Here is a 27,131-nt window from a genome sequence, read left to right on the forward strand (position 1 = left end):
CAAAACATAACATAGTAAACATGACTCAGTGAAGCTTAAAAGGCTGAGAAACACTGAGGTATGTAAATGGAAAGCAGAACATGTATTTCCCTTTGCAGGAGGTGATGCCTGTCATGTTCCAGATGACAGGTTTTGACAAAAAAACCAGCAAAATTACTTTCATTACATCATTCACACCACACAGTAGGAGAAACTAGAGTGGACAAAATTAAACATGTTTTAAACTTGAATGTCTCAAACGAAGTAACCAAGCTTTTCTGCCATGGCAGTGGGGTCCAGACCCCTTGGAGTGTGCTACTGTTTGTTCAGGCAGCTGCTGGTCTCACCAGCTCTTTGCAGAGCATCCCCTTGGGCTGCAGGCTTTGGAAAGCAGGGGAAACAGTGAGGACAGCTTTGAATTGCCTCATTTGCTACTTTTCAGTCCAACACATGTATGTGATTAATTATTTAGGCTCTTCACTGCTTCTGTTTATTTATTTATAAAATACAGTTGATTTGCTGCAGTAACTGGGGGCTAGCAGGGCAGGCAACCACCAACCAACCCTCCCCAAAGAGTCCCTTTTGAGCTCAGCTGAATGACAAGCATGACCAGACAGAAATCATTTTGCTTTTCCAACTGAAAAATACACTAATACTGAGGAAGGTTAAATTATTGTGTTAGACAGGGACTGTATTTTCCTTGGGGTCTTCAGTAGCACCTTCTGCAGAGGACCAAGAATCCTTGAAGCAGACTGAGGAGCCCAGCAGCTGCATGAGCTGATTTTGGCCAAAGACAGCTGAGAGCTGTGGGCAGGGAAGTGCTGCCAGCCCCAGCCAACCGGATGAATGCCTGGTGGATTAACTGTGAATGTTCCTCATGCCAGGAAAAGCTCAAGGGCTCAGCGAGAGAAGGAAAGCAGGAATCCAAGAGGACTGACAGCAAGGATTTCTCCCCGAAGTGAGGGGATTAGCTGGGGAGGAGCAGGCAAAGTTTGAGGGATGGAAAAGAGAATAGCAGAGAAGGCAGAAAGTTGGGGGAAGGGGTCTGTTTTGAAGCAGAGAGGAGCAATTAGTACATGGAGATCAATTCTTATTTCTATGAGGATGTTTAAAGCTAAAACTACACAAAACTAACAGCAGCCACCATAGCTGAGATTTGAACACCTAACATTACAATTAATTAAAATCGGCTTTAGCAGAGGAGTAACCCCTCAGCAAGCATCCACCTGCAGAGCCAGGCAGAGTGTTTGGGACACTGGGTCACATAAAGGCCTGGACAGGAGGACAGACAGATACCTGGGCTGGGGTATCTGCCGCTCTCTTTCACACATCCCCTTTGCCATTTCTTCCTGTCTCTCCTCAAAAGGTGGTGGGAATTTTTAGTGCCAAATAATGGCCTGACCATCTCATAGGATGCAACATGTGAAAATGTGAAATGCAGCAGAGTTTCATTACTCACGAACATAATTCATGGCAGGTCCTGTCCTTGGTTGCTGCCCATGATGGGCTCATTCTGGTACCAAAGTGCCCAGGCAATATTTATTTTTGATCATTCTTTTGGGTATGTTCCTTAAACATCATCTGTCCCAAAGTGCTGAAGACGAGTAACATGTCTCTCTCTGGCTGATCATTTCAAAGCTCAAGTCCCAAAAGTCACTTCCAGCTCAATTTAATCCTTGATCAAAGCAGTACAGTTTAGCATTGGATTAGCAATTCTCTCATTTAAATCTGTCACTAAGAAAAGCAGGTGATCTAAGTCAATTCTAAATATTTCAACTAAAGCCACTAAAACTTTATCAGGTAGTACAGGGATAACTCTTTTTTTTTTTACCTTCATTACAATCTCAGGCTGCATATTCAGTGTTTTGCAGACACAAATGCACTTATTCTGCCCTGTGTTCCTTACTTTCCTGGAAAATTGTAGAAGAAAAATCCATCATGTTCCAACACTACTGCCAATTCCTTAAGGATATGTAGCAAAAAAGCATGCCAGGGAAAAAGAACTGTAAAAACTAATAAGGCACCAGACTTTCTCCTGGCATCTGCCAATTAAAAGGGACCCAGGGCTGTGTTTGATTCAAGCATTTCCAGGCATTACTCTAGAAGGTGGAAATCCTGCCTGTGCCAACGTGTCTTATTGCAAACATGAAACTCCTTCCAGTGCAGAGAAGCCCATGAAGCCTCCAAACTATGGAGGCAAAGAAACGAAGAAGCATGAGGATAAACTGTCAAAGGCAAGAGATGCCAAAAATAAATTCATACATCTGAAATAAGTTTAGCTCCAAGACTGCCACAGCAGGACTGTAACCCCGGGGTGAACATGCCCTTGTGTGCAGCAAAGAGTGCAGGAGAGCATCTCACTGCCTGTGCACACACAGGAGGAAGGAGCACAGTGGGGCAATCACAACCCTCGTACTCTCTTAGCACCCCAGTGACCAATGTCAAGTGAAGCAGCCCTCAGGCTCCTGCTCCCGATCGACATCCATCCCATAGAATTGCAACCTTGATCTGAGTAAATACTTTTTTACTTTAGGCAAGTCACACATAGGAATTGCACCCTAGACTTAAGGTCCAGTCCACATCAGAAACTTGTGCATTGTGTTCAGGCCTTTCTCTTTGCTACCAAAGTTTTCTACCTGCTGGTCCTGACAGAGTTTCTGTGTTTCAGCACAGAAATCCTTGCATCAGCATGTAAGTGTCTCTCCCCTTAATTGAGACTAAAAGCTCAGTTTATGCATTCATTTGGAATCAATAGCATCCGAGTTACACTGAGCCCCTAAAAGCTGTTTTGCTTTAGAGGCCCCCTATAAAAATGCAGGTCATCTTCCTTAACAGCAAAGGGCTTTGATCTGCTGCAGGAGTGCCGCTGGCTGGAAGGGCTTGCACAGGGGAGACAAGCTCCAAGCAGTGAGATCTGCTTCAGGCTCCATTAAAATGCAAACCTCCCAGAAATCAAAGGCAGCAGCAGCGGGACTGAGCCCTGGCTGCAGCTCACCCGTGAGCCAGGAGAGCAGAGACCCCCGAACGCTCGCACAGCGGAACTGGGGCCGAGGGACCCTGGGATCACAGTCCAGCACAACAAAACTTCTTCACCTCTGATCGCATGCAATCTGCAGGATGGTGAGTACAGAAACTGTCCCGTCTCAGATTAACTTGCTCTGAAATGAAATATTAGTGTTCCTCAAACCTTTACAAAGTTGAATTTCTCCCCATTATCCTGCCAGGCTTCTCATCCTTTCAACCCACTCCTCTTCTGAAAGGAGTGTAGGGAGGGACAGGCACCATGACTTCCTAACAGTCTGGTAGAGTCCAACACCCAAGTGCTTCTCCCTGCAAACTAACAGCTCCCACACGGGAGAAGGGAAACCTTGTGAGACTCTGAGGCACACCTAAATCTACTTTACTGCAGTAATAACCATGGCAGATGAATAGAGAAAAAATCCAGAGAGTCAACGAAAAAAAAAAAAAATCCACCATCTGAAAAATATAGGACATGCAAGAAATTAAAATAATCCTACTCCCGCCTGCCAATGCACAGAGGGTGAAAATCAATCACAGACCAAGTAGCTTTTTTTCCTCTTGCCCAGCTAAGGAAAAGCGAATGCTCAAGCGAATGCCCTCCAAGTCGCTCCCAGGCAGGAGCGAGCTGCTCCGCTCTGACCATACCTTTGCTCCTCCGTCTCACCACCCCGAGCCGGCACTTGAGCGAGACAGCGAACATCTTCCTGCAGCCTCCAGCGCTGCGCTCACATGGCTCTGTGCCGCTGCTCCCTCCGCACCTCTGCCTGGCTCTGGAGGGGCTGCCGGCTCGAAATTAAAGTATGATTACTGTGAAACAGAGCCGGGCTCCTGGCTGTGGAACAGGGAGTGAGAGGGAAGGGGCTTTGGGGGGAGAATGACAGAGACTGAGCTAGAGGGGGCACGGACCCTTTTCGGTACTTTTCAGTGCAGGGCTGTTTTGTTATCTCGTCCAGATGAATAAAATCACACATTGATGTTTTAAACCTATCACTGGTCTCCCACTGTTAAAGGCTGGGAATCTGGCACTACATTAACATATTAATTTGCAAAGTAAGATTATTCCTTAGCACACACGAGTGCATGCTTGCACTTCACCAGAAAACTAATCCAGAGATTACCAGAGCAAAGGAGATAAAAGCCCTCAATTTTATGGGAGCAGTTCAGCAGAAACCCAGCACCAGCACAATTACAATGGGACTGTTCTGGTAACAGCCTCAGCGGGGCAAGTCCTGCTAAAGAAACTTGTCTGCAAAAGAGCTTTTTGTGTCTGTAGAAACCACTGACAACATCAGGCAGACCTAAGAGGAAAGCCACCATCCCACAAACTACATGTAGAACATCAATATCCCAAACAAACTTCACACTGTTTTTTTTGTGGAAAGACTTTTGAGAGGGTTCATGATGGCACACAAGTCTCACTCACTTTCTTGCCCAACACTGCTCATCCTCACACTCTGCTGGGAGAACAGCACCCGCTGAGGACTCTGCCTGACCAATACGTTAGTACTCCCTTTCATCTGAATTTCAGACCAAATCACACTGGGAGTAGCACTTTAGTTGACCTTTTCTGCTGAGTTGGGCCTCTCTCAGCAGCTGAATAAGCAAAATATTCTTCCCTCTCTCTATGGGAACTCCGACTACAGCAGTAGCGGTTCTAAACTCTTTCTTACCACGGTCCCAGCGGAGCTCAGAGGTGCCTTCCAGGAACACATAGGGAAACTCTGGATCTGTACAAGAAAGCTTCATTACTAAATCAATACCTGAGGGGTAAAGGCTGTCCTCAATAGATGGACATCTGGGAGTTTATCTCTAGCCAACATTTCTGCTGATCCCACAGATGACTTTGGAGATTGCAATTCACTGCCTGCAGCCATTGGTCTGTGGAAACAACACACTGTGGCTTTCGAGGAGTCTCCTTAGAGACATGACACAGAATAATTCACCTCCAGTGCCTGATCTCAGCAATCCTCTGCCACTGAGTTTTTGCACTTAGTCACCAGAGTTACCTTCTCACTTTTCAGGCTAGAAGGACACATGAACAGTTTTGCAAATTCAGACTCAGAGGTATAAGTTTGGAACCAAAGGAAAACAACACAGACTGACCCAGAAAGCTTTCCAGCAGGGAAAGGGCTATGGAGAGCTGCTCGGAATGTGTAGAAGCATTAGCAGCACACACAAATGACAATCCCCAGAGAGTAATACCGAATTCCAAATTCAGGAATTCCCATTATAGACCCTCAAAACTCAATAAAACCTCAGTGCTTTCGAGGTCAATCTTGATGTAACAACACAATAGATTTTCTTCTTTTCTCCATCTTGTTTTCTTTAAAATTATATAGAGTTGAAAGCACTGACAAGCGTGTACGTGTGTGTTAACTATAGATAAATTTAGATGTAAATTATGTATTTAAAGCCTTGTACAGAAGATGAAAAGCCTGAGCACTTGGGGGCCGATTAGACCCCCAATGTTCAATTTCTGAGACAGCCTGAGAGCTGACTCCCAGCACAGAGCTGACTCCCACCATGCACAGTTGCATGCTCTGTTCAGGCTGCTTTTTCTTCTCTTCCCTCTACTGAGCACAGGCATCTCCAATTAATTTCACTGGAGCTGTAGCAGAGGATCTTACATTCTTTCTCCAACCAAAATACCATTTTGCACCACAGCTTCCTTGCTTCCATGATGCTGTAGTACCAGTCTACAAATAAGGCTAGAGGAACCATGCCATTTCATTCTCTCTCTAGGTTCATCATTAAAATTTAAGCATATTCTGATTTATACCTGAATATTAAGATCCAATTTACCCTCCTCCAAGAGTCTCAGAGAACTTCTCTAGCCAGGGGAATTGCCTGAATGTCCCAAGACAATTGGTTTTACCTTAGAGGAAATCCCAGTTAAAAACAAAACACAGCTGTTTCTCTTTGATACTGAAACAAATGTGTTTTCTGCTCTCCCATATATAATTCTAATCCTCATTTCAGCTCAGGAAATGACTGTGGGGACACTGGTCATCAAGAGTGCACAATAGAAGTAGTGAGAAATGCAGCAATTAAACTAAGAGGATAAAAAAGCATTTGTATAATGGGAAATCTATTACCATTTATCATGTCTAGTACTTGAGGTGGCCCTGCCAAGCCATAGAATCCGTTGCAAACAATGCAAGATGATAATGAAAATATACACCAAGTTTCAGAAAAAATAAAGCAAAACACAGTGTGATTAATGAATATACAGTATTCAGATTATATGTATGTACTGCTACGTTTATCTGTCTGACAATGAACACACTTTTTCTATAACAGCAACCGGAGGAGAAGTAGCAAGGGAAAGAAACAGCCTTCTATTCAAGTAAACACTTAAAAATATGTATCAGAACAAAATTATAGGAGCAGAAACTATTCCAAGTAGAGCTCACATTAAATTAGTTCATTTTTCCCTTGAAGTTGCCATACAGTTTGTTTTCTTCCTTGGGAATAATAAAGCAAAATCCTGTGTGTCTAATACATATCCTGAAAATTACACACTGTACTAAAAAGCATTTCAGAAGGCAATATTTCCTTACTAACAGGTGCGGTTATGGCTGAAAGTATTAATGTTACAAATACTGATAATACTGCCTTTGTGAATTTGTTCTGATTATTTTCATCTTCTCTTCACTATTTTAAAGGATGTTCCCACATTACTTTTTATGTGCTTCAATGACTATCAGTACTGTCAGTGGGCAGACCCATAAAACAAGCTCTGGGGAGAAAAATGCAGATTTATATGGAAAGGCAGCCTTTTCTTTTCTTATTTTCTTTTGGTATTTGCACGTTGTCTGCAAAAAATAAAACCAGGTATTTCCAGATAGTGGACTAACAGTCTTTTTATCATCTCCATAGATCAGACCACATTAAAGTGGCTAACCAGTGTACACCTTCCATTAAGAAAGAAAGCAAAATACAGTTCAACACAGATAGTTTTTCTCTGTAAATAGCGTATGAGTATATATGGGCATCTAGATTATGTGGGATTACTGCCCTGCAAAAATATGTCAAACAGATGGGCCAACTACAATCTGAAGGTATCTCTCAAAAACATTCATGCCATAGTGAATATTATGATAATCTATTGTAATTAATGGACAACAGAACCCCCCAAGAGCCTGAGAGCTCTTTGAGAGCCACAGAAGAAAATAACATTGACCAACTGTGGCATTAAAGCATTTGGAGACAAAAAGTCTGCCTTAGATAAGCAAGCGGGATCAATGCTGAAACAACAAATCCAATAAAGTAAGCCTTGAACCAAAGGCAGGATGAGCTGATCTATAAAATTCAGGTGTCCCCCGGACTCATTGGCTGCTATCTGTTGGCAATGAAGTCCCCCTTCCTGGCATATGAATTCCCACAGAAACACCCACATCCGCTGTGGAAAGCAGAGCAGCATTAGAGTAGCCAGAAGGGACTCTCCCCTCCTCCAGGCTCCAAGTTTATTGCCTCTTGGAGTGTGTTAAATCAAATATGCTGCTAACAAATGCTGTTAGTTCGGGCTGGGGGGTCAAACTGGCAGCTCAACAAAGCCAAACTGAAGTGCTTTCTCCTCATATATTGACACTGTCAATAAAAGACATTTGGAAGAAGATGTTCTACCCACACTGACACCTGTACTGCTTTAACTGATTATCCTTAATAAATGATCCTGTGACAGTGTGAACAATGAATAATTTCAGTGGAACCACACTCATTAGTAGACAATTCCCAAAAGGAAATGGTCTAAATTATGCTTTACAAGTACCTTGCCTGATTCTAATTAGCATGGCTACAGCTTTCCCTGTGCAATGCCACAGCCTCCAACAGAGTAAAATGTGGGTTGGGATGTGTCATGTGGCACTATAACGTTTAATTACCCTGACAATAACTTATGCAGGTGACAGTCTGTCACAAACTGTGATCAGCAAAAAAGGCAAACATGATTCAGTCATTAACCCTCACTCTTGATACTTTTAAAGTTCTTATTTTCTGCATCCAGGGCCACCTTTTCTGACACACACTCTTAACATCCTGTGCAACTTCTTAAACCTCACCAAAAGGACACTTCATAAGAAATGCCACATTTAGTTTTCAGCTACATGCAATTATTTCCCCTGAATTAGAACTTCTCCCACCAGCTGCAAGAAACCAGCAAGAGGGTCTTCGGAGAAATTCCTAGTTCTCACCATTGTGTTTGCTGAGACCAGGAATGCAGCCGTGTGTAACCACCATACGTGCTGACAATGTATTCCTATTTTTCCTCTCCCTAAGTCACACCCCATATGAGCAGGAAGGCTGAACACACAGGATCTTTTGGGCACTTTTCTGCAATTCAAGTGGGTGAATGGCATTTGGATTATGTCGCAGAGCTAAGAAGGCAACTACTTTAAGCATTCACTTCTATGTTCCTTTCTTGAAATTCCAGCTTAAGGCATGTCAGTATTACTTGTAGACATCTCTTCCTAGTATGACTATTTTATCAGCTGACATTTGGAAATGGGGTTAGCAGAGCTGTATTATCCCAAAGAGTAGTGACCAAAGTGGTACTGCCTATTGCCCACAGTAAGAGGAGTTGTCCTGCAGGTGAAACACTTTTGCCAGGATTCATCCTAAGACCACAGTTTATTTTGCCAGGAAATGCTGAAGCTATCCTTTAATAATTAAATGACACAGAATGTTTGTTCAGTCTGTGAATCTATGGACAAGACATCAGTCTTTCCAAGGAGGCAGCTGAGTCTCCTGAAGCAAGAAATTAAAATAGTCTTATCTCTGTGTGCTGCGCTGCCACTTGCTCCGACTGCCAATTGACTTGGGAGAATGAAAGGCTCCTGCAGAGGCTGACTGCAGATGCCTGCCTAGACAGGGGTCATGCTCTGCCTTCATGCATGTACTCCCAACAGTCTTCTCACTCTATTTTACATTGTTGCCGTGCTAATGAAGCAATTAGGCAGGAACAGCCCAGACGAGCTAGAAAGCTGAAAGCCAGAAGACATCTCCCTTTTAAGCAGGTTCTTGTGCCCCAGTTTAAGTGCCAGCTGCAGTCCTTTACTGTGAACACAGTTAAAGATAACACACAAATCTGTCACTTACAGAGCACCATCAGCCCCAGAAATTATGGTAGGAAAGCTGCAGTCACTGCAACCTGCAGCTTGGCTTTGAAATTAAAACAGCCTCATTTTAGACATTTTATATAGGGAAAATTTAAATAACCGTGCAGAATCAGTACTGCTCATGCTAGGATGTCTATGTACCTTTTAAAATAGCATGTTTGTGCCGGTAGACTTACTGTTACAAATATTTAGCACCCAGTAAAAAAACTACTTTGTTTTTTAAGCAACATATTGGAAGCTTCAAGTTAAACAATTATTAATCAATAACAGAATGTTATTCTGTTTTAGGTCTTAAGGACTCATGAAATTGAATTTGAAAATTCTCATTAAACACACTGCACCGATATTATGTTTCCTTGTAGAAACCTCATCTGAGGGTTCATTTTGCCTACAGTGTCCAGATGTTCCCATATCACACTCCCTGTCACTGAGTAGGGTTTAAGTAGAAGAGGTAAAGAAAGAATGGGCCAAGAGAAGTACAATTATCTCTATTTTAAACTGTTACAGACACATGGCTTTTCCAAAATAATACCAATAAAGGTGTTTTACTCACAAGAACAAATTAATGAAGCAACAGCACACTATCTGTATTCTGGTTTCCTTAAATCAAAACCAGATGTCTGCCTACCAGCAAACCAACCAGGTTTGCCTTGGTCTTGTCCAGGTTGCCAGGGATACATGGCTGAAGGATTTGGCCTGTGTTTTCTCAGGACATCAAGCTGAATTATCCTTGTCCACCATCAAATTTCATGACCAAATCCACTGCCACACATAACTGGCATTATTATTTCATCTGCAAAACAGCTGTACCCATTTACTCTGGCAGAAAATTTGCCCAATAGTGGCCTAGCCACTAGACTGGAAGCCAACAGCAGAGTAGGTAACTGAGCCCAGCCCTGAGTAAATCCATATAGCCATCTGAATATTCATCATTATTCACACAAGGCTTGGATTTCTCACCCCATTTGATAGTAGGTGTAGATTTACTAGCCCCTGTGGTTATCAGACCCAGAGCTGCACCATCACAGAGGTGACCCAATGCTCACTTTTCCAAGAACTGACTGCACTGTTAATTTACTAGAGATTTGTTTGGGAAGTGTCTAAATTGTAACAATTATCACCATGATGGCATAATTAATAATGGATTGAATCTGGCCAACAGCTGATATTTTGAAAAGCACTTACCAGCAATTTCATACTTCCTGCTAAAGTGAGATATTTATTTTTGTCATCCAAGGGAGACTTTAGGAACTCCATTTCCTATGTCTACTGTCTTGAGACTTAATTTATTATCCCCATTTCTGAAGTATTTTCCTACTCCAATAGCCTACATTTCCTTTATCCCAGAATTGCCAAATTTATTTCACTAATCAGCAATGCCAAACTCAGCCCTTCACAAATGCTGTGTTTCAGTCTATACCTTATATTTTATCTTGATGTCTAAAAACAATGTCAAAGCTGCATTTTACAGTCAGGGAGACTGAAACTTTCACTCTCTATTTGCATTTCCTTATTAATGGCTTGGTCCCACCATCAGGTGAATAAGGTGAAAACACTTTGCTCCAAAGTCAGTGTTGAGGCATCCTACAGGTGGGATTTCAGATGAATCAGAGGAAAGATGGTGTCTGGTTTTTTTTCTAAAACTCTTTTGCTGCCTGGCTTTGCCTATTTATTTTTGTTTTTCAACTGCAGAAAACCTGTCAAAGCAAGTGCTGCAGAGCATTTTGAGAAGCTAATTCTGTATGTGTCTCTGCTTCCCTAGAAATTCCAGCTGTTGGCCTCCAGGCTCACCTGTGCTTGTCTCAACCACAGACAGATTTGAGATCTGGCTGCAAAAAGGACTGAACTACACAGCTTCTGCAACTACTTTATAAGCAATTAAGGTGTGGATGCCACCTCCAATCATTTGAGCATTCATGTACTTGCTCTTGAACAAGAAAAAGGTCTGTCTCATCAAACAATTTCACTCATTTCCTTGGTGTTTATTACAGTTGATCCCAAGATGGAAGGACTGGATTGAATCTGATCACTCCAGTCCTCTGAAAGCTGCAACCTGCAGCTCTTATTTACCCCCTCTCTAGCCCTTGGCATTATATAAAATGTGAGGAAGAGGCACACAGAAATTCAAAGAACACTTAACAGTAAGAAAGTATATTTATCAGAACAAGATTAAAGAGATTTAAGGAACTCATATACTTTTCCTTTTCTTTTTGCAAATATTAGCCTTCAGCAAAGACATAAAAACATTTGTCTTCATTCTAAAGAGAATATTATCAACTAATTAATTTCTAGCACCAAACAGTCCGAATAGAAGGGCTTAATTGCTGAAAATGTTGAAACAGAATATTTTCTCAGCAAAATTTCTCTTTGGCTACAATAGACTGAATCTGTTTGATCAAAAGCTTTCTCTGTACAATTATCTTTGCTACAAGTTAAGAGAGACCATAACCACTTGTGAGCTTTTAGTGACCTCTGAATCTCCAGTGAATGCCAGCAATTCCCTTTCCTTGGGCACGGCAGGACGTGCAAGTGGGGTGCCCAGAGGAAATATAAATAATGCAGCTCCATAAGACCCTTAGCAAAGAGGAAGATCAGGGCTGCTGGGGCTTTGAAAGGGCACCTGACTCCAGTCAGGAGGCACAGCTTTCTCTTTCTGCTGGTCCCAATAAGGGAAATCACTTTGAAAGGTTAAAAAAGGGCAACTCTTTCTTGCTCAATAGACCAGTTTATATCTTGTGATGTGAGCAGAGCTGCTAATAACTGCTTCATTTACAGTTCACTCACCACTGCAGGGCACTGGAGGAGAGAGAATTATTAGGGTCTTCAGCCAGTGGCTTCCTTGAGATCCTTTGCCTTTATCTACAAACATCCCAGCCTCAATGCTATTAACCCTGACTCCTTCAGAGCCACACATTAATTCCCACTCCAGGTTTTCCCCATTCTACCAGCAACAATGCTGCCCTCACTAGCAGAACACTTGGTGCCAGCTCTCAGTGCTGTGCCAGGACCTTCAGAGGTTTACCTCAGCTGCTTGACTGCTGCTTGCAGTGCTCCAGCACCACCCCCAGACCACAACCTTGACCAAATAGTGCAGCACACACAGACCCAGCCTTGTGCCAATGCTCTGCCAAAAGGATCACTTTCCCTTTCCTGTTTCTCTACCTTCCCTGGTGTGGAGTCTTGTCCAAATCACTTCACCTCTTGCAATCCCATATAAAAATTTATTTAGAGGTTCCTCACATTATTTAAGTTACCACTGCTTTTACCAAACATCATCCTCACATCTAGGGGCATGCAGAGCTCTATGAACAGCCACATTTGAAGAACAGAGGCATAGGAATACACAAATCTCTTTTTCCAGCATTTGAACTTATGGCTGGAAACTAAACTATCAGCTTTGCAATGATTTACTGTTGTACAACGAGACCCACAAGATATAAACAGAGAAGACAACCCAGCAGGACAAAAAATTGCCACAAACCAAGCTGCCATCACAAAATGCATAAAAGCCTTGTGAAAACCACCTTGCTGATTGGACACAGGATTTTATGGCAGCTGCACTTCCGCAGACATTTGGTACAGGGTCTCTTCCAAAGCAGGAGATACCCATTCCTGGCCTCCACCACCACCTGCAGCTCTTCCCATCTTGTCCCCTGCTGAGGGTCTGGGATACCCTTCTCATGAGTTTTGCCCCTTGATTTCCTAAAGCACACGAACCCTTTGGACAGCCTGGCCATGCAGTTTTGGACTCTCTTGTTGGTGCAGCCCCATTCTGAAGGGGAACCACTCTGAAAGGCACCTCTCTGAAGATGCTTGTCTTCACCCCAGGGATCAGGTAGGACAAGACCAGCTCTGAGAACAGCCCATCAGAGATCACTGCAGCTTCTGATCTCCTTTGCCTGCCAGGGCTGCCACTGTGTGGCTCCTCACGTCCCTCCAAGCCCCAGTACTTGTGAACTTCCAAGCCACAAGAAATACACTAGCAATTCTGGCAAGCTCGGCCAGTGACTTTACATGGATGGCTTGGTTTTAATCACATGCCTGGGGGATTTCTTGTGGGAGGATGAAGCAACTAGGTCTGGCATCACTTAGGAATGAAAGGGTAGGAGTATAACAGAGATGATCTGAAAGGCTGAGCAACATACATTTGAATTAATCTATATAACCCAGAAGTTCAGCAGCTCTGTATTTTAAAGGTAGCCAGTACTGGGTGAAAAATCATAATAAATGTAGCTTAGCTTTCAGAGGGACCAGAAGGAGAAGAAAACTAGTTCCCCTTAACACTACACATGACTGGGATGTAGGTTTATATTCAGAGCCTTAGAAGAGTGCAAAAAGAGCTGTGATAGATGGCACACGTGTTTAGGTCACTGACAATCACCCCTCCCATACCAAATTTCTCTCTTTGTTGAGAATAGCATGAGACTTTCCCAAACAGCTCCTTTGCTGAATCTGTCTTTCTGCTTAGACACCACAAATCCAAGCAACTCAGTGCTGCATTGCAATGGGAAAGGGGGGGACACAAAAGAAATCCAGAGACTGTCCGCAGGGAAATCCAAGGAGCTACGAGAACATAAAACAAGAGGCAAAGAAGAATCCTTATGAAAATGCATGAGATGTGAAAAAGTGACAGGCCAATTAAATATGCCCAAATAGGATCAGAGATTATCCCAATGCCACTGTCATGTCCTACTGTTCTCCACCCTCCCTTTGTTCCCCCTCCTCAACCCCCAGAGAAGCAGCTCACTGGAGACTCCGAGTCCCTCCTGCTCATCCCTCTGACCAGCGACAACCACACACATTACAGACCCATCACTCCCTGCCTCCTGCCTCTGCTTTTCCCAGTCCTCAGCCAGCTGCTGGCATTCCCACTGCTGCGCACTGCTCCTGCAGAAGGAGCACGAATGCTGAGAGCCTGCAGGGAGTGGGGGCCGGCTGGCGCTTCTGTAAACACCACTCTAATCCGTTTCAGATATTAGACTCCCAAATATGTGTTTTTAATAATAAAGGCAACATTTAGATGCTGCCAAGGTATCAGAGAGCCAGTAGCAGACACAGAAGAGCCACCCCCACCAAATAAACAATGGAAAATGCTCGCTTATCTTTTCATACCACTAGGCCTCCAGGCTCCAAAAGAAATGATTGCATTCATTTACATTTTATTGTAGAGATATAACTGGCTGGAATAACTGCCAGCACAGAACCCAACTGCAGGAATGCAGTATTTTTCTCCCCATTTGCCTTAACTGATACTTTTCTCTTTTTTTCTGTCAATCCATTTCGATCACTGTTGCCTGGATGGCAGAAGTGCATTAACCCACTACCTATCTTGCATTTAGGGGAAAAAAAAAACATCAGTTGAACTTTTTAAAAGCCTCAGGCTTACAAATTGTTGCAGAGTAGCAGAGACTGTGAAAGAGGGAATCCTTCACCTAAAGCATATCCAGGCAATAAAGCCAAAAGGTTCTTAGACAGTCACACATTCATGTCCCAAAACCCCTACAAGCCATATAAAAGTCAGCCCACAAGTGAAATCTTAGCCTTCAGTTTTGCTTCCCTTACAATCAACAGAGAGGAACAGACTCTCCAGACAATTCATCACGCGAGTTTGTGATGTTTTGGGTCAAGAAGCCCAGTTCTTCTCCTTTCCCTGCTAAGCAGCCTGGATCCATGGCTTAGGGGGAGAAGTCCCCAGTGTACACCCAGCTGAGATGGACTCGGGCTGTCTAACTACTATTGCCCACACAGACTGGCATTAACTACAGGTTCAAGAGATCTGTGTCATTCCTTTTATCATTATTATTATTATCTGTGTCATTCTTTTAAAAGAGATACCAAATAAATAAAAAAATAAAAGCATTCCATCTCTCAAGTCGACATCTTGGAGTGCACTAGATGAGATGGTAAGAAGGAATTGGACTGAATATAAAACTCAGCCATGATGAGACCACATTCCCAGCATGAGAAGCTCAGGGCTGAGGGTGAACCTTCTCAGTGACAACTTCCTATTAAAAACATGAAATAAAATAGACACAGGGTTACCAATAAAAATAACTGTCAAACTGTCAAAACTGGTTAATGTTTTCTGCTGCCTCCTCACATCTGATACCTGAATACGTTCAGGTTTTAATTTCCTTTCTCATCTGTTGAGCAGTTTCTTACTAAAGATAAGGTAAGAAATATAACAAAAACTTTAAGCAAAATTATTTTACTATATTTCAGTGGAAAAAAATGGTGGCAGAAACAATCACACTCTTGAACTACCCAAGGAGGTAAGAGAGGTGAAAGTCTGGGCAACTGGAAGCGGAAGCCAAGAGCAGGACAGTCACCAGTGCTGCTCATCATGACACTTTCCAGGTCTCAAGCTCAGCCACCCCTGCCCCAGTCTGTGTAAACCTGGGCAAGTCCAGTAACATCTCTGTGCCCCAGGTCTCCAGCTGTAAATGAAATTACCCAAGGTCCTGCAAGAACAGGGCCATCAGATACTCCAGGACAGGGTCAGAAAAGCAGCTCAACAGAATCGGGTGCGTGAGAAAGAAAAAGAGCGAGTCTGTAAAATGCACAAAAGCTACAACAATACTATTGCAAACAAACTACCAAATGTGACAGTAGCAAGAGCACTGACCTACATTGAAGCTGAGCATGGCTTCATCCTAAGTGTGGTTTCATAAGGGCTTCATATCCCTTGGACACTGGCAATGCAAAAGGAAGGAAGCTGAGCCTGATGGCCAAGTGCACAGACCCACACATTTTCCTCTGCTGGGTCACAGCCCCCAGCAGAAAGTTCAAACGTACTGGGGACATGTCAGTGAATGCCCTAAATGACCCCTTTTCACATTCCTGGCATCTTTTGTTTTGCTGTTTTATAGACAGACTAAACACAGAATCATTTTCAATAGTATTACAGCCAATGCATCATTTGCTTGGAAGGCAAGGGTGGATATAATGGACCTGGGTCCAGACCAACTTTGGCAGATAAAAACATCCCTCAGAAAAACAGCAACCTAAATTCATCTATTTCCCATTGCTTTTCTGTTGCACAAATATACAGAATAAACATTCAGGCTTAAATATCTAAGATGCAACCACATATATCAAACAAAATTCTGAATGAGCTACACATTCACCCTACGTTTACATGAGCACCATTCTTCCAGAAAGAATATTCCCTTCTCTCCCCACTTCACAAATGTGCAAAATGCCACCCACGCAAGCAAGGGAAGGTTTATAAAAGGAAACCCAGGAGCTTCAGTTCCCTGCCTTTACCACTTCTCCCACCAATATTTTTCACAAAGAGCAGAACAGCACTGTCTGGCTGTAGGAAGCTCTCCTGTCACACATAAGCAATGGATATCAGACAGGCACATTGTCCCAAGGTGAGCAGGAACGTTCCTGTTTCCTTACCAGCAGTACAGAGGTGCAGATGGCACAAACCACCTGGGTCACAGAGTTCCTGGCTGTCCCCTTCCTCCTCCACCCTCAGCTCCTCTCTCCATCTCTTCCTTCTCCTCGATGACTTCTTAAGGATCTTCAAAACCTTGTTCACTTTATTCATTTGGTCTCAAGGCTGCAGGGAGGGGATGGGATCTCCCCAGCTCCAGTGTCTCAGCAGCTCCAGCTCCCAAGGAAGGAGGGACAGCTAGAAGCAGGCAGGTCACTAGGAAATCACTTGTGTGTATGTGTGTGTGTATTTCAAAAGCATCTTTCCACCCAAAGAGAGAGTTTTGGGTGGTGATGGGAGAGGGGGGAGGAGGGAGAGGGATTTCTTTTGCCTCTGTCCATCCACAGCTCTTACAGACAACGAGAGCAGGCATTTCTTCTCCCTGATGACTTGGGAAAGCACGTAACTCACAGGGGCAGCAGATCCTGTATAGGGTTTTCAATTTCTGTTTTTGACAATACATGCATTCTGGCAGATTTCAAATACTCCTCAGGCAAAAGAGCCAGCATCAGCTCAGAAAAAGCAGTGACTCTTAAAGAATTCTGGCTTCTTTTCAAAGACTAGAAATAGCTAACGCAGACAGCAAATAATATCTGCATCTATGAGAAATGCTAAAGAACTCTGCAAGCTTGTAGGAAAAAATCTTCACTTTCCTGTGTTTGCACAATTGCTCACCTTTCAGCACTTACTTTCTCACCAGCATCTTTGGACAAAAAGAAGTAATTTTTCCAGTTTCCTGCTGACACTGAGGCAATGCAAGGTGAAGTAGCTAGTCAAGACATTTTTAGCAGAACCAATGAATACATGCCTGAAAATAGCTTCTCTTCCTGTTTCAAAAGCTTAGACTCTCTAAAGTTTTCAGATAATTTAGAGTCTTTAAACGTTTCTACATGACCCTCTGGTATTTTTGTGAAGACTTTAATTGACAATAACATGCAGCCTATAGTGTCCACCCAGTGCCATAGCTGCTCTCAGACACCACCAAACCACTGAGAAGAATGCAAGGGCTCTGTGTGGGAAACTCTGACATGATCTCCTGTCCACGGCAATGTCCAAAGACAGTTCAGAGTCCCTTGCACTGCTCTCATCCTAGCACTGCAAACCAAGGCATGGATGAGCAGTAAGAAGAGCATTCCCTTTGAAAGACTCATTTTGTTTGTAAATGACAGTTTTGAGAGTCAGGAGGCTAAGTGGAAAACAATCCTGTGTGCTTGGGAATGACTGCCTGGGAGTCAGGAGGGTGACAGGATGAGTGAGGCCCTAAACAACCTAATAGAGCAGGTGGCATCCCTGCCCACGCCAGGGTGGGTCACAACTAGATGATCTTTCAGGTCCCTTCCAACCCAAACCATTCTATGATTCTGTGACAAACACACACCTTTACTGCTGGCTTCTCAGATTTAAACCAGACCATGAGACGTGACCTAACACAGATGTTTCTTAATCCATTTATACCCAAAAGAAACAATAGCAGAAGTAGATTATCAGTTCCCTATAGTCAGTCAATCCTCACCCAACCTACAAAGTTATTTGGCTTAAGGAAGAGCTTGCCTTGGAAAATTTTGGGAACCAAGGTAGCTCCTGGCCCAAAATTTCCCGTTTGTCTCTGCCTTGCAGAGAGTGTCAATACCATCCTATCTCCCACAGTGATGCCAAAGAAATACCATTATTGCCTCCTGGACATTTCAGGGAGGAATTATGATTTTTGGGCAGTGACTGCCAGCCTGGAGGAACCCTCCCCAACCAGGTCAATGGGGTTAGTGGAATGGAACAGACCTTCTCCAAGTCACCATGTGCAGGGATTGGACATGGCTGTGCCTGGCAGCGGGACTGAGAGCCTGTTAATATACCTAAAACTTCATTCAGAGTGATATAATTAAGTACAAACCCTGCAGTAGATAGTATTAATGGACGTACAAATTAAATTATCATGCACTTCATTTAAGGCATTATAAATAGGGCCATCACTCTCACCACTGAGCAAGATGCAGCCCACACCCTGCAAAGGCCAGCACAGGGCAGAGCATGGTCACCACCAGCTACAGCCACTGCCAGCCTTGGGTAACCCTTGGAGGCCTGAACTCTCAGCACCCAGACATGGCCACATCAGCAGTGCCACAGAGCAGACCCCAAATGCAGGATCTGGCAGATGCTTCTGAGCTCATTAAAGCCCATATTTTAATCAGTCATGTCTCCAGAGAAGCAGCACCGTGCAGATTGCACCACCTCAGGAAATTGAGCTGTTCCCATGCATCACTCTGAGGCATAATTCTCCTGCTGCCACCTTTCTCCAGGGCAGGAGGTAATTTGCACTGCCTCCTCTCAGCAGTTTACCACTGTCAGACTTGGCTCACTATGCAAGAGCAAAGGCAGCTATTCTGCTGAGCAGGGATCTCCCTGCCTCCCCTCCAGGGCTGCATGGATGTTTCAGCTTCCCTCTCCTCCTGTCCACAGGCAGCATCCAAACCAGAGCTTGCTCCTGGCAAGAGCTTGTCCCAGTTTGCACTGGTCTCCACCATTTGAGATCTGCCTGCTCTTCCCAGGCATTAAGGCTCCCACAAGCTTCCTGGGAGATGGGCAGGGCTCTGGCCCAGCCTCACACAGTGGAGAAAGCCTTGGCAGTGGTTTCCAGACTGGATGTCAAGCCAGCAGCAGAGTCCCAAAGGGAAGTGGGAAGCACTAGATGGGTAGCCAGGCTCAAGGGCAATGGGGTCCATATTTCCTGCTAACATGCAGGAAAACCCAACCTTTCCACCTAGGCAGTTGCAGACTTTAGCCCTAGTCCTAGTCCCCTTTGCTCACTCTCCTTCTTTGAACAATCTTCAGCACATTGCTATCCCTCCCTAAATTTTCTTCCACCTCCATCTCACTACTAATTCCAGACTCACTCCTCTTCCTCTCTTTTCCTTTGAAGAATGGCTGTAATCCTTCATGTACTCCTAATCAGTGAGATTTATGAATGCAATTCTGTTTTATTTTGATGGTTAATACTAGCACTAATGCTGCTGTCATGTCTCCATAATTAATAACAAGACTAATAATACAAAACCAATCTAAGAGTCACTTTATTGGTCTTCAGTGTCATTAGTTAGAACTGACATAACCAATTCTAGTGGTCATCCATACTGAGTCACCACTACCACTTCTATAAAAACAAAACACATGGATTGGAACTGTAGCCCAGACTCTCAGTCCAGCAAGTGATACTACAGAGGGTCATCTGAGGGCAAAATCCTTCTTATCTCATTAATATATTAGAGAGCTGCAGCAATATAGTGAGCAGCAGGAAAGCAAGACAGTGTGGAGCAATGCAAAAGATTTTGCTGAGATGGGCTCTCAGGGACCAAAGATACAGCCTGCATGTCCCCCGTGACTGCAGATGCTCCCTGCACTCAGCCCATTCTGTATTTTCCCAGCTGCCAGTACAAAAGGCAACAAGCCACCATGAACCACCCAGGTCTTGTAGGCTACGTTTTCATGATTAAGTGATCACAAGATCTCTCTGTTTTGTAAAGATTTCTGCTTTATGGCCTGGCTGTTAATCCTGTAGATTGCACTCACACTGCTTTCAAAATTTATTCCACTGTCAAGGCAGCAAGTTGCTGTAGTCATTTGAAGGCCAAAATCGCTGCCTCAAAGCACTAAGGATTTAAGAGGTGAAAAAACCTTCAAAGCATCTCACTAACTACTGTGAGTACTGGGAACACTTTGGTTTCCATTCAGGTAATCACATACTCTTTTCATGTCCTACTCCCACTTAGTTTCACCTATTGCTTCTCACAAATTGTCTGAAGCTGTTTGATTTGAGCCACGATTTGGGTAGAATTTAGGAAGGTTCAACAATAACAATAATATTGCTAAGTTAATGTAAACTATTTACTTGTCCCTCCTTTTCCAATCAGAGTCCTACAGTTAAAGTATAGCTGCTATTAAATGTCTTCCAAAGCAAACCACGCATGTTTCAAATCGGTCTCAATTTAGCAGTTTTATTTTTGTGTTAAATGATAGGGAACAGCATTAGCACAAGGGTCATTATGTGAGTCAGCAGCACACGGCAGCTGCCTCTTCCCAACATGACTGAGAACTGCCTCCTGCTGCCCTTGATCCTGGGCAATCCTCCTCTTCTTCTGTTCCTGTCTAATCCCACCCTGACTGCAGAGCCATTCTGTGCCCCGTGGAAGAGCCTGCTCCCTAACCAGTACTATTCAGTATTTCTCAGCACTGGGACAGGCTAAGTGATTTCAAACAGGAGGAAGCCAATGCTATTGCCTTGAATTTTTATAAAACATTCATACGGTTCATCTGCCACAAACACTAAAGGGAGAGAGGTTTTCAGCAGGAAGACCCTAAGGAGCAAGGGATGCAAAAACACAGTCCTATTTGTCTATGCCGGGCCACCCAAGCCACAGCTGACAGATCTGAGAGGTTTAAGCAGACCCAACCCGTGGTCTGTTTCGGTATGCAACCCTCAGGCAAAACTGAAGGCATTGCTCTCCAGAGATGGTGCTTGGCACTAGGTTCTCAAAGCCATCACCACCTGCTGGAACATGGTTCCTGGAGATCACAGGAACACAGGGGTCTGCTGCAGCACAGAGACACCACAGACACTCCACACCCTTGTTCCACCCTTAGCAAACGCCTCCAAACAAGGAAATGCATCCTGCCCCGACTACAGTTTCACAGGTGAGCCCTTACCTGATCCTTCCCTACCGCATTCTGTTTTGCTTGCTGCATAACTCAGAGTTTCTGTGAGGCTGGAGACAGCACAACATGCTGCAGTTATTAATCACACCCTGCAGCACTGCTGTTAGGCTTTATGTCGTGAAGTCTTCACCTGCTTTAACACCAATCAGTGGCACTGACCCCCTCTGCAAGTTTCTGCTGATGCCCTGCCATTTCATTCCTTTCCCTTTGCTATTTTCCAGCTGTTTCAAAGACCACCAGAAGCTTTTGAGAAGACAACAGATTGGTGTCTTGCAACTGCTGCGTTTCAAGTGAATTATTTGGGGCTTTTGGCTTTATTACAAAATAATAAACATGACAATAAATCAAGGCAAAAGAGAAAGAGGGTAGTGTTGGAAGTTTGCCACCTGTGTGCAGCATCTTACCAGCTTAACTGCAGCTACAGAAATTAAAGTTGGGGATTTCAAAATCTTCAAGAAATGAAAGGGCACAGGCCTGGCACAGCAATTAAGGATTTACCCAGCTACTTCCAACCACTCATACTAAGTTAATGCTTATTTCAAGGTAATGTGGTCTCAGAATTAAAACTATTAAAGAAAAAAGGCTCAGACGGATTTTTAAGTCTTCACAATTTTAAAAGCATCAGGTGCATATTTGGCTGTTTATTTTTTCTAGGGCAGGAAAACACTAGCTGTCCAAAAATACCTGTAAAAGAATAAAGAGCTGTAATTGCTGTAGAGACAACAAAACCCACACTAACCACATAAATAAATTTCAGTGCTTGACAGTGCCCATGGTATTTTCACTGTAACAACAATACTGGGAACAAGGAATAAACTGTGGCCATTAATCATGGGAAATTATTAAAAATGCCTGAGTAAAATATGAGTTTATCTGACTCACACATTTTCTTTTCCAAGTCCTTTTCTGCAATTACCTTAATTTCTCTCACTTGTTTGATAGTAGTTCACAAGGTATTCCAGCACCTGCAGTGGCCTTCTGGCTTCCAAAGGTTGCTGTGTGATCATAATAGCACTGACTAAATAGTAAGCCTCACTAGGTAGGGTGAAAGCCACAGCCCTGGAAAAGTGGGGTGACAGATTTGGTGACTGACATGTAATCCCTGGCAATCACAGACACCCCAACACACACTGCAGCCAAGCCCAGGAACATGTAGTAGACACTTCTGCTGGAAGGGAAAGTAGAGAGACCAACACAATTGTTATAGCAAAACTCCGTTTTGTGAAAGTTTGAATGCTGCACAATTGGTGCTTTCAGGTATTGTTTCTCAGCACTCCCATGTTATAGCCACTCTGAAATTGTATTTTGGTTTGGCAAAGAAATCTGGAAAGGTGACAATTCTGATCCTGTGCCACATGCAGGCTGGCACACAGCTGACAAAGAAAGTAAGCTCAGAGAAACATGGAGTTTTTTTCAGGAGCATAAAGTATCACAGGTGGCTCAGTAGTATCCGAGTCTAAAGGGACTGACCCTGTAACCATGGTTTTGAAGCGGAGTATAATCTCACAGGGGCAGAAAAACACACTTTGGTCCAAACTTCTGCTTTTACATGAAACCCTGAGGCTTGTAAGTAAAGGTCTAAAAAGAAAAAACTGTACTGAGAGAGAGAACTTACAAGGAGCAAGCAGAGACAAGTTACACACGTGGCTTTTAAGACAGGATGGCTGGAGAAACATTGGTGGAATGAAACTGGAAGCCGCCCTGCCAGTCTGAAATCAGCCCAAGGGTGTCATGCAAAAAGAGGCATTAAATGACAAGGAGTTTGATTATGAGATTTGGGACTCAGTCCAAACCCTGGTGAAATATGGCCTGTGTTCAGTGGGCAGTTCCAGTGGAGGTGGGGGATTCAGCAGCTCAGAAAATCTAGGAAGATATTTACTCTGCAGCAGATCAAAGATGTACCGACAGGGTTTCAGTGGCATGAGGTGGGCACAGTTTGCTCTCCTACCTCCAAAAACGTACCTGTTTGCAGGCAGACACCACCACACCTCACTGAGGTCTCTGAGCTCAGCGCCTCACAAGGGACTCACACTGACAAACGTTGGTATTATTTTCCAGATCAGAAAGCAGTGTCAGGTATGACTGTGAATAATCAGCTTCCCAAAGCCTACTTGCAATCACTGCAGCTGAATTAGCCCTGGCTGTCTTGCTGTAATCAAGAAATGGAGGCACAGGCAGCCTGCTGCAAACAGACAATAGCTGAGGCTGGAAGGACCTCTGGCCAAATCATGGAGAGACCTCAGAGCTGCCCACTAGCCCCAAAACACCCTTTCTTTTCTTGGTAGAGGATAGCACTAGGAGAGGTGAATGGCATTTCTTCAGGACTGTACAAGATGATGGGCCACACCACATGGTGCCAAGCCAACCCCTTGAAATCAGCAGGACTTTGGCCTCAAGCACACAGCTAAAAACAGGGATATGAGCACACGCACCATCGGGTTGCTCTGAGAACTCAAATACATTCAAGCACTCAGATGACACAAGTAATCAGGGCTATAATACAACGATCTGAGGAGGAAAAACAATGTCATTCACTCTTTCAAATGAAGGGCTCCTATGGCCAGGGGTCAGCCTTGATGAGAGCTGCAAAAAGAAAGCTGTTCCCAAGTTTCTCACTGCTTTCCTTCTCTTCCTTTAGCTTCTGCCCAGGATCTCAGATCAAGTGCCAGAGCATCCTGGCTGGCTCATTGCTCCCTGTTAATTGCAGGATCTGCTGACCCTTGAAGCTGCCATAGCCAGTGAGAAGCAGCCATTTCACTGCTCCTCCCAAATCTCACCACATTCCTAATGTCCTCAGGAGAAAGCCATTTGGAAATGAAGTCATGGGCTCATTACAGCTGTTCAGAGACTCAGCTCTCCCACCAAGGTTCTGAGGGAATTGAAACAAAATGCTCTGAAAAGATGGCACTGCCAAGCAAAGCAATTCACAGTGGTGCTTCTGGCACAGGATGCTGAATTCCCTCACCAGTACCTTAGACAGTTAATAAACAAAAGGAATGACACTTCTGGACCCAACTTCCCTCTTCCCTTTATTTCTTTCTCCAGTGCCTAACCCAGGTCAAGCCTAAACATCAGTGTGATTTCCACTTGTTCTCTGCCATCAATCTTCCTTTGTTTCCACACTGAAGTCATGCAGCAAAATGGTTAAGGAGGGACATTTCCATACCACATTCTGTCAGTACAGATTATTTCAGTCCCCTAAGCTCCTTGGGGGTGTAATTTGCAGGAAGCCCAAATGAGGCAGACATCTAAAGCCATAGGCTTGTGGAAGCAGGTATTACTAAAGCCTGTCACCAGCAGCAGTGAAGTTTACCATATTCTCTCCAGACATTTAGGTTCAGTTCTGTAATCACTAAGATACACTCAGGTGAATTTGAAGCTCTTATTGAAAAATAATCACTGCACAGCAGCTCCAAACAAACAAGAGCTCTTGCTAAAGAACTTCATGACAGTAAAAACTCCCTGGATTCTATCAGGATTAGCTTTCAGCTCTGTGGCTTCCTCTGTTGCCCTAGAGAAGTTGCTTGCATTTTTCCAAAATGTGCTAAATCTGGCTGCATGCAAGGGGCTGACAGCCCAAAAATAGCACTTGATACTAGAACTTCAGGTTGGAAGTGAAGGAAAAGACAAAGACAGGCTTGGGAATGGGAATGAGGAAATGGATGATTAGAGAGAGGAGGAACAGAAATAAAGGAGAATTCTGATTAAATGAGTGCTTTTCCAAAGGACTGACATGCTTTAAGAGAACTTTGATAGAAGCAGCTCCATTTTCATGAACATGCAGGGGAGCCTTGCTATTGGCTGGCTCTGCTGTGTTTCTCCAAGGTTTTCATGCCCACAGGAGCCACAACACAGATAATGTTCAGAAACCAACTAGTTTAAGGGTCTGTCAGGAAAAGTTCAACAGGGAAAAGAGAGGAGGGATGGATGAATATCAGGCTATGCAAGGTGCCTGGACCAAATGGCTGGAGGCCAAATGAGAAGGATGTGCAGTTGTGTTTTCTCTTCAGGTGCTACAAACACACATCACAATAGCCAAGCAGCCTGCTCAGCCCTGTCTGACACTTGCAAGTTCATTCCTGGCTAAAAGCACAGGGATCCATGGAGCTGCAGAGGCTGCAAGCTCCAGTAACTTCAAATTTAACTTGATGTGAGTTCTCTCACTCTCCTACCACCTCCCTCTGTGGAACTCAAATGAAGCTGATAAGAATAATGCCAAGTTCAGTTCCCACAGAAATGCCAGACAGCAATCTACTCTCCTGGAAATATATTTCAGTGTTTTCATAAGGAATACACTAAAATTTCAACTTCCTGGGAAAACTTTAAAGTTCAGATGCATTCTGATTTAGAATTCATTTTTGTCCCACAAACCTCAAGAATGATTATGGAAAACAGTTTTTCAGTAAATTTTAATGTAAATAAGCAAATAAATGCAGTATCTCCAAAAAATTCCTAAATCTCACTTGTTTCCACCAAAACTACCCATAGAAATGACTGCTTTAGGAGAACAGGAGGTGCTTCATCCATTTCAAAGGAGGCTGAAGAATGCCCTTGTCCTAATGAAGGAGAAAGCTCTAAACTTTTGGATAAAAAGAATAGAAGTCTGTGGCAGTTGAGACTCATTATCACCAACCAACAATCCCAAATGGTGTATTTCAAGGTTTCTGGCTGACTCAGCTGTCAAAACCTGCCATCCTAATCAATGCTTTTAAGAGCACTTACACACAGTGAGGCTTCATCCAAGTCAACAGTCCTGCTCCTGGCGATTAAATAGAACCATCCAGGATGTAAAAAAAAAACATCAGTATTATTTAAAGAAAGATGTGCTGGCTGACTAAGACCTATACATGGAAATACTGTTTCCAAAAAATTCATCCACTGGAAATTATTCTGGAAAAGAATGGGGGAGTAGAGACAGATAAGGGAAGAGGGACAAAGAAATATTCATAAGTTTGGGATGAATTCAAAAACTAATTTAACAGATGAGAGATTCCAAGGGAGAAATTGAAAAGGCAAAAGGAATAGCATTCAAAATAGCTTTTTTAGATTATTATTAGAGGGTTCAGAAAACAAATGCAGCATAATGATTTACCTGAGAGTGGGAGTTTTTTCTTCTATTTTTTGGTGGCTAAAAGTCTTATTTAAACAGTTTGAAACCTACAAACATCATCTATCATGGGAAGAGGAGGATGTTCTAGTATCTCTCCATTACACAAGCCACCAACACATGCCAGGAAACAAGAGGGCTCCTGCTCCCTCATGGAGGGAGCAAAGCCAGCTCCTGCTGCCAGGCCACCTTTCTTTGCCTTGGACACAACACCTCCATTTCCTATGCCCCTCTCCAAAACAGATGTGCAACATAGAGGGGCCTCCTCAAGCCACATTTATTAAACACCAGCCAAATAATTTAAAATACCTCCGCTGAAAATTGCTCTGTGAGTTGCTGGGAATGGCAGTGCTGTCACTGGCTGCAACCCCTGATCCCAGCTGATGGACAGAACCCTGGGAGGCACCATGAGAAATCCGTGAGCCCAACACACATCCCATTGCAGCACAGCATGACAGCCTCACGCCTCCTTCCTGTGCTACCAGCAAGGCATTAATTCCTGGTGGAACAACAAGCTTATCAAGTAATCATGACAAAAAGCATTAATGACCTTGCCTTTACTCATGTCAAGACGTTCTTCATGTGTATAACCACTGCAAGCGATCAACGTGGCTAAAAACACAAGCAAGAAAACCCCAGTCAAGTGACTATCACTCTGTTATTCCAGAACTTCTGACAGCATCCCATTATGTCAGGCTGCATTGGATAAGGTCATATAATCCATCATAACCTGACTTAATGAGGCAATTAAAAACAAATGCAT

At 43.7% G+C, this 27,131-nt stretch overlaps 1 protein-coding gene across 3 annotated transcripts in view; it reads right to left on the bottom strand.

Annotated features, from left to right (window-relative positions):
- GRIP2 (glutamate receptor interacting protein 2) overlaps window positions 1–27,131 on the bottom strand; it is a 267,829-nt gene that overhangs the window by 120,317 nt on the left and 120,381 nt on the right. Inside the window, exon 1 of one of the 3 annotated variants that reach the window (XM_068201966.1) lies at window positions 3,646–3,715. The exons of the other annotated variants lie outside the window; for them this stretch is intronic. Within the exon in view, the coding sequence (XP_068058067.1) occupies window positions 3,646–3,700 (55 nt within the window). The 5' untranslated portion in view covers window positions 3,701–3,715. Of the gene's footprint in view, window positions 1–3,645; window positions 3,716–27,131 lie in introns of those variants that run through there. 3 annotated transcript variants of the gene reach the window in all.

This window comes from Anomalospiza imberbis, chromosome 11 (assembly GCF_031753505.1).
Source record: "Anomalospiza imberbis isolate Cuckoo-Finch-1a 21T00152 chromosome 11, ASM3175350v1, whole genome shotgun sequence".
NCBI classification, from domain to species: domain Eukaryota; kingdom Metazoa; phylum Chordata; class Aves; order Passeriformes; family Viduidae; genus Anomalospiza; species Anomalospiza imberbis.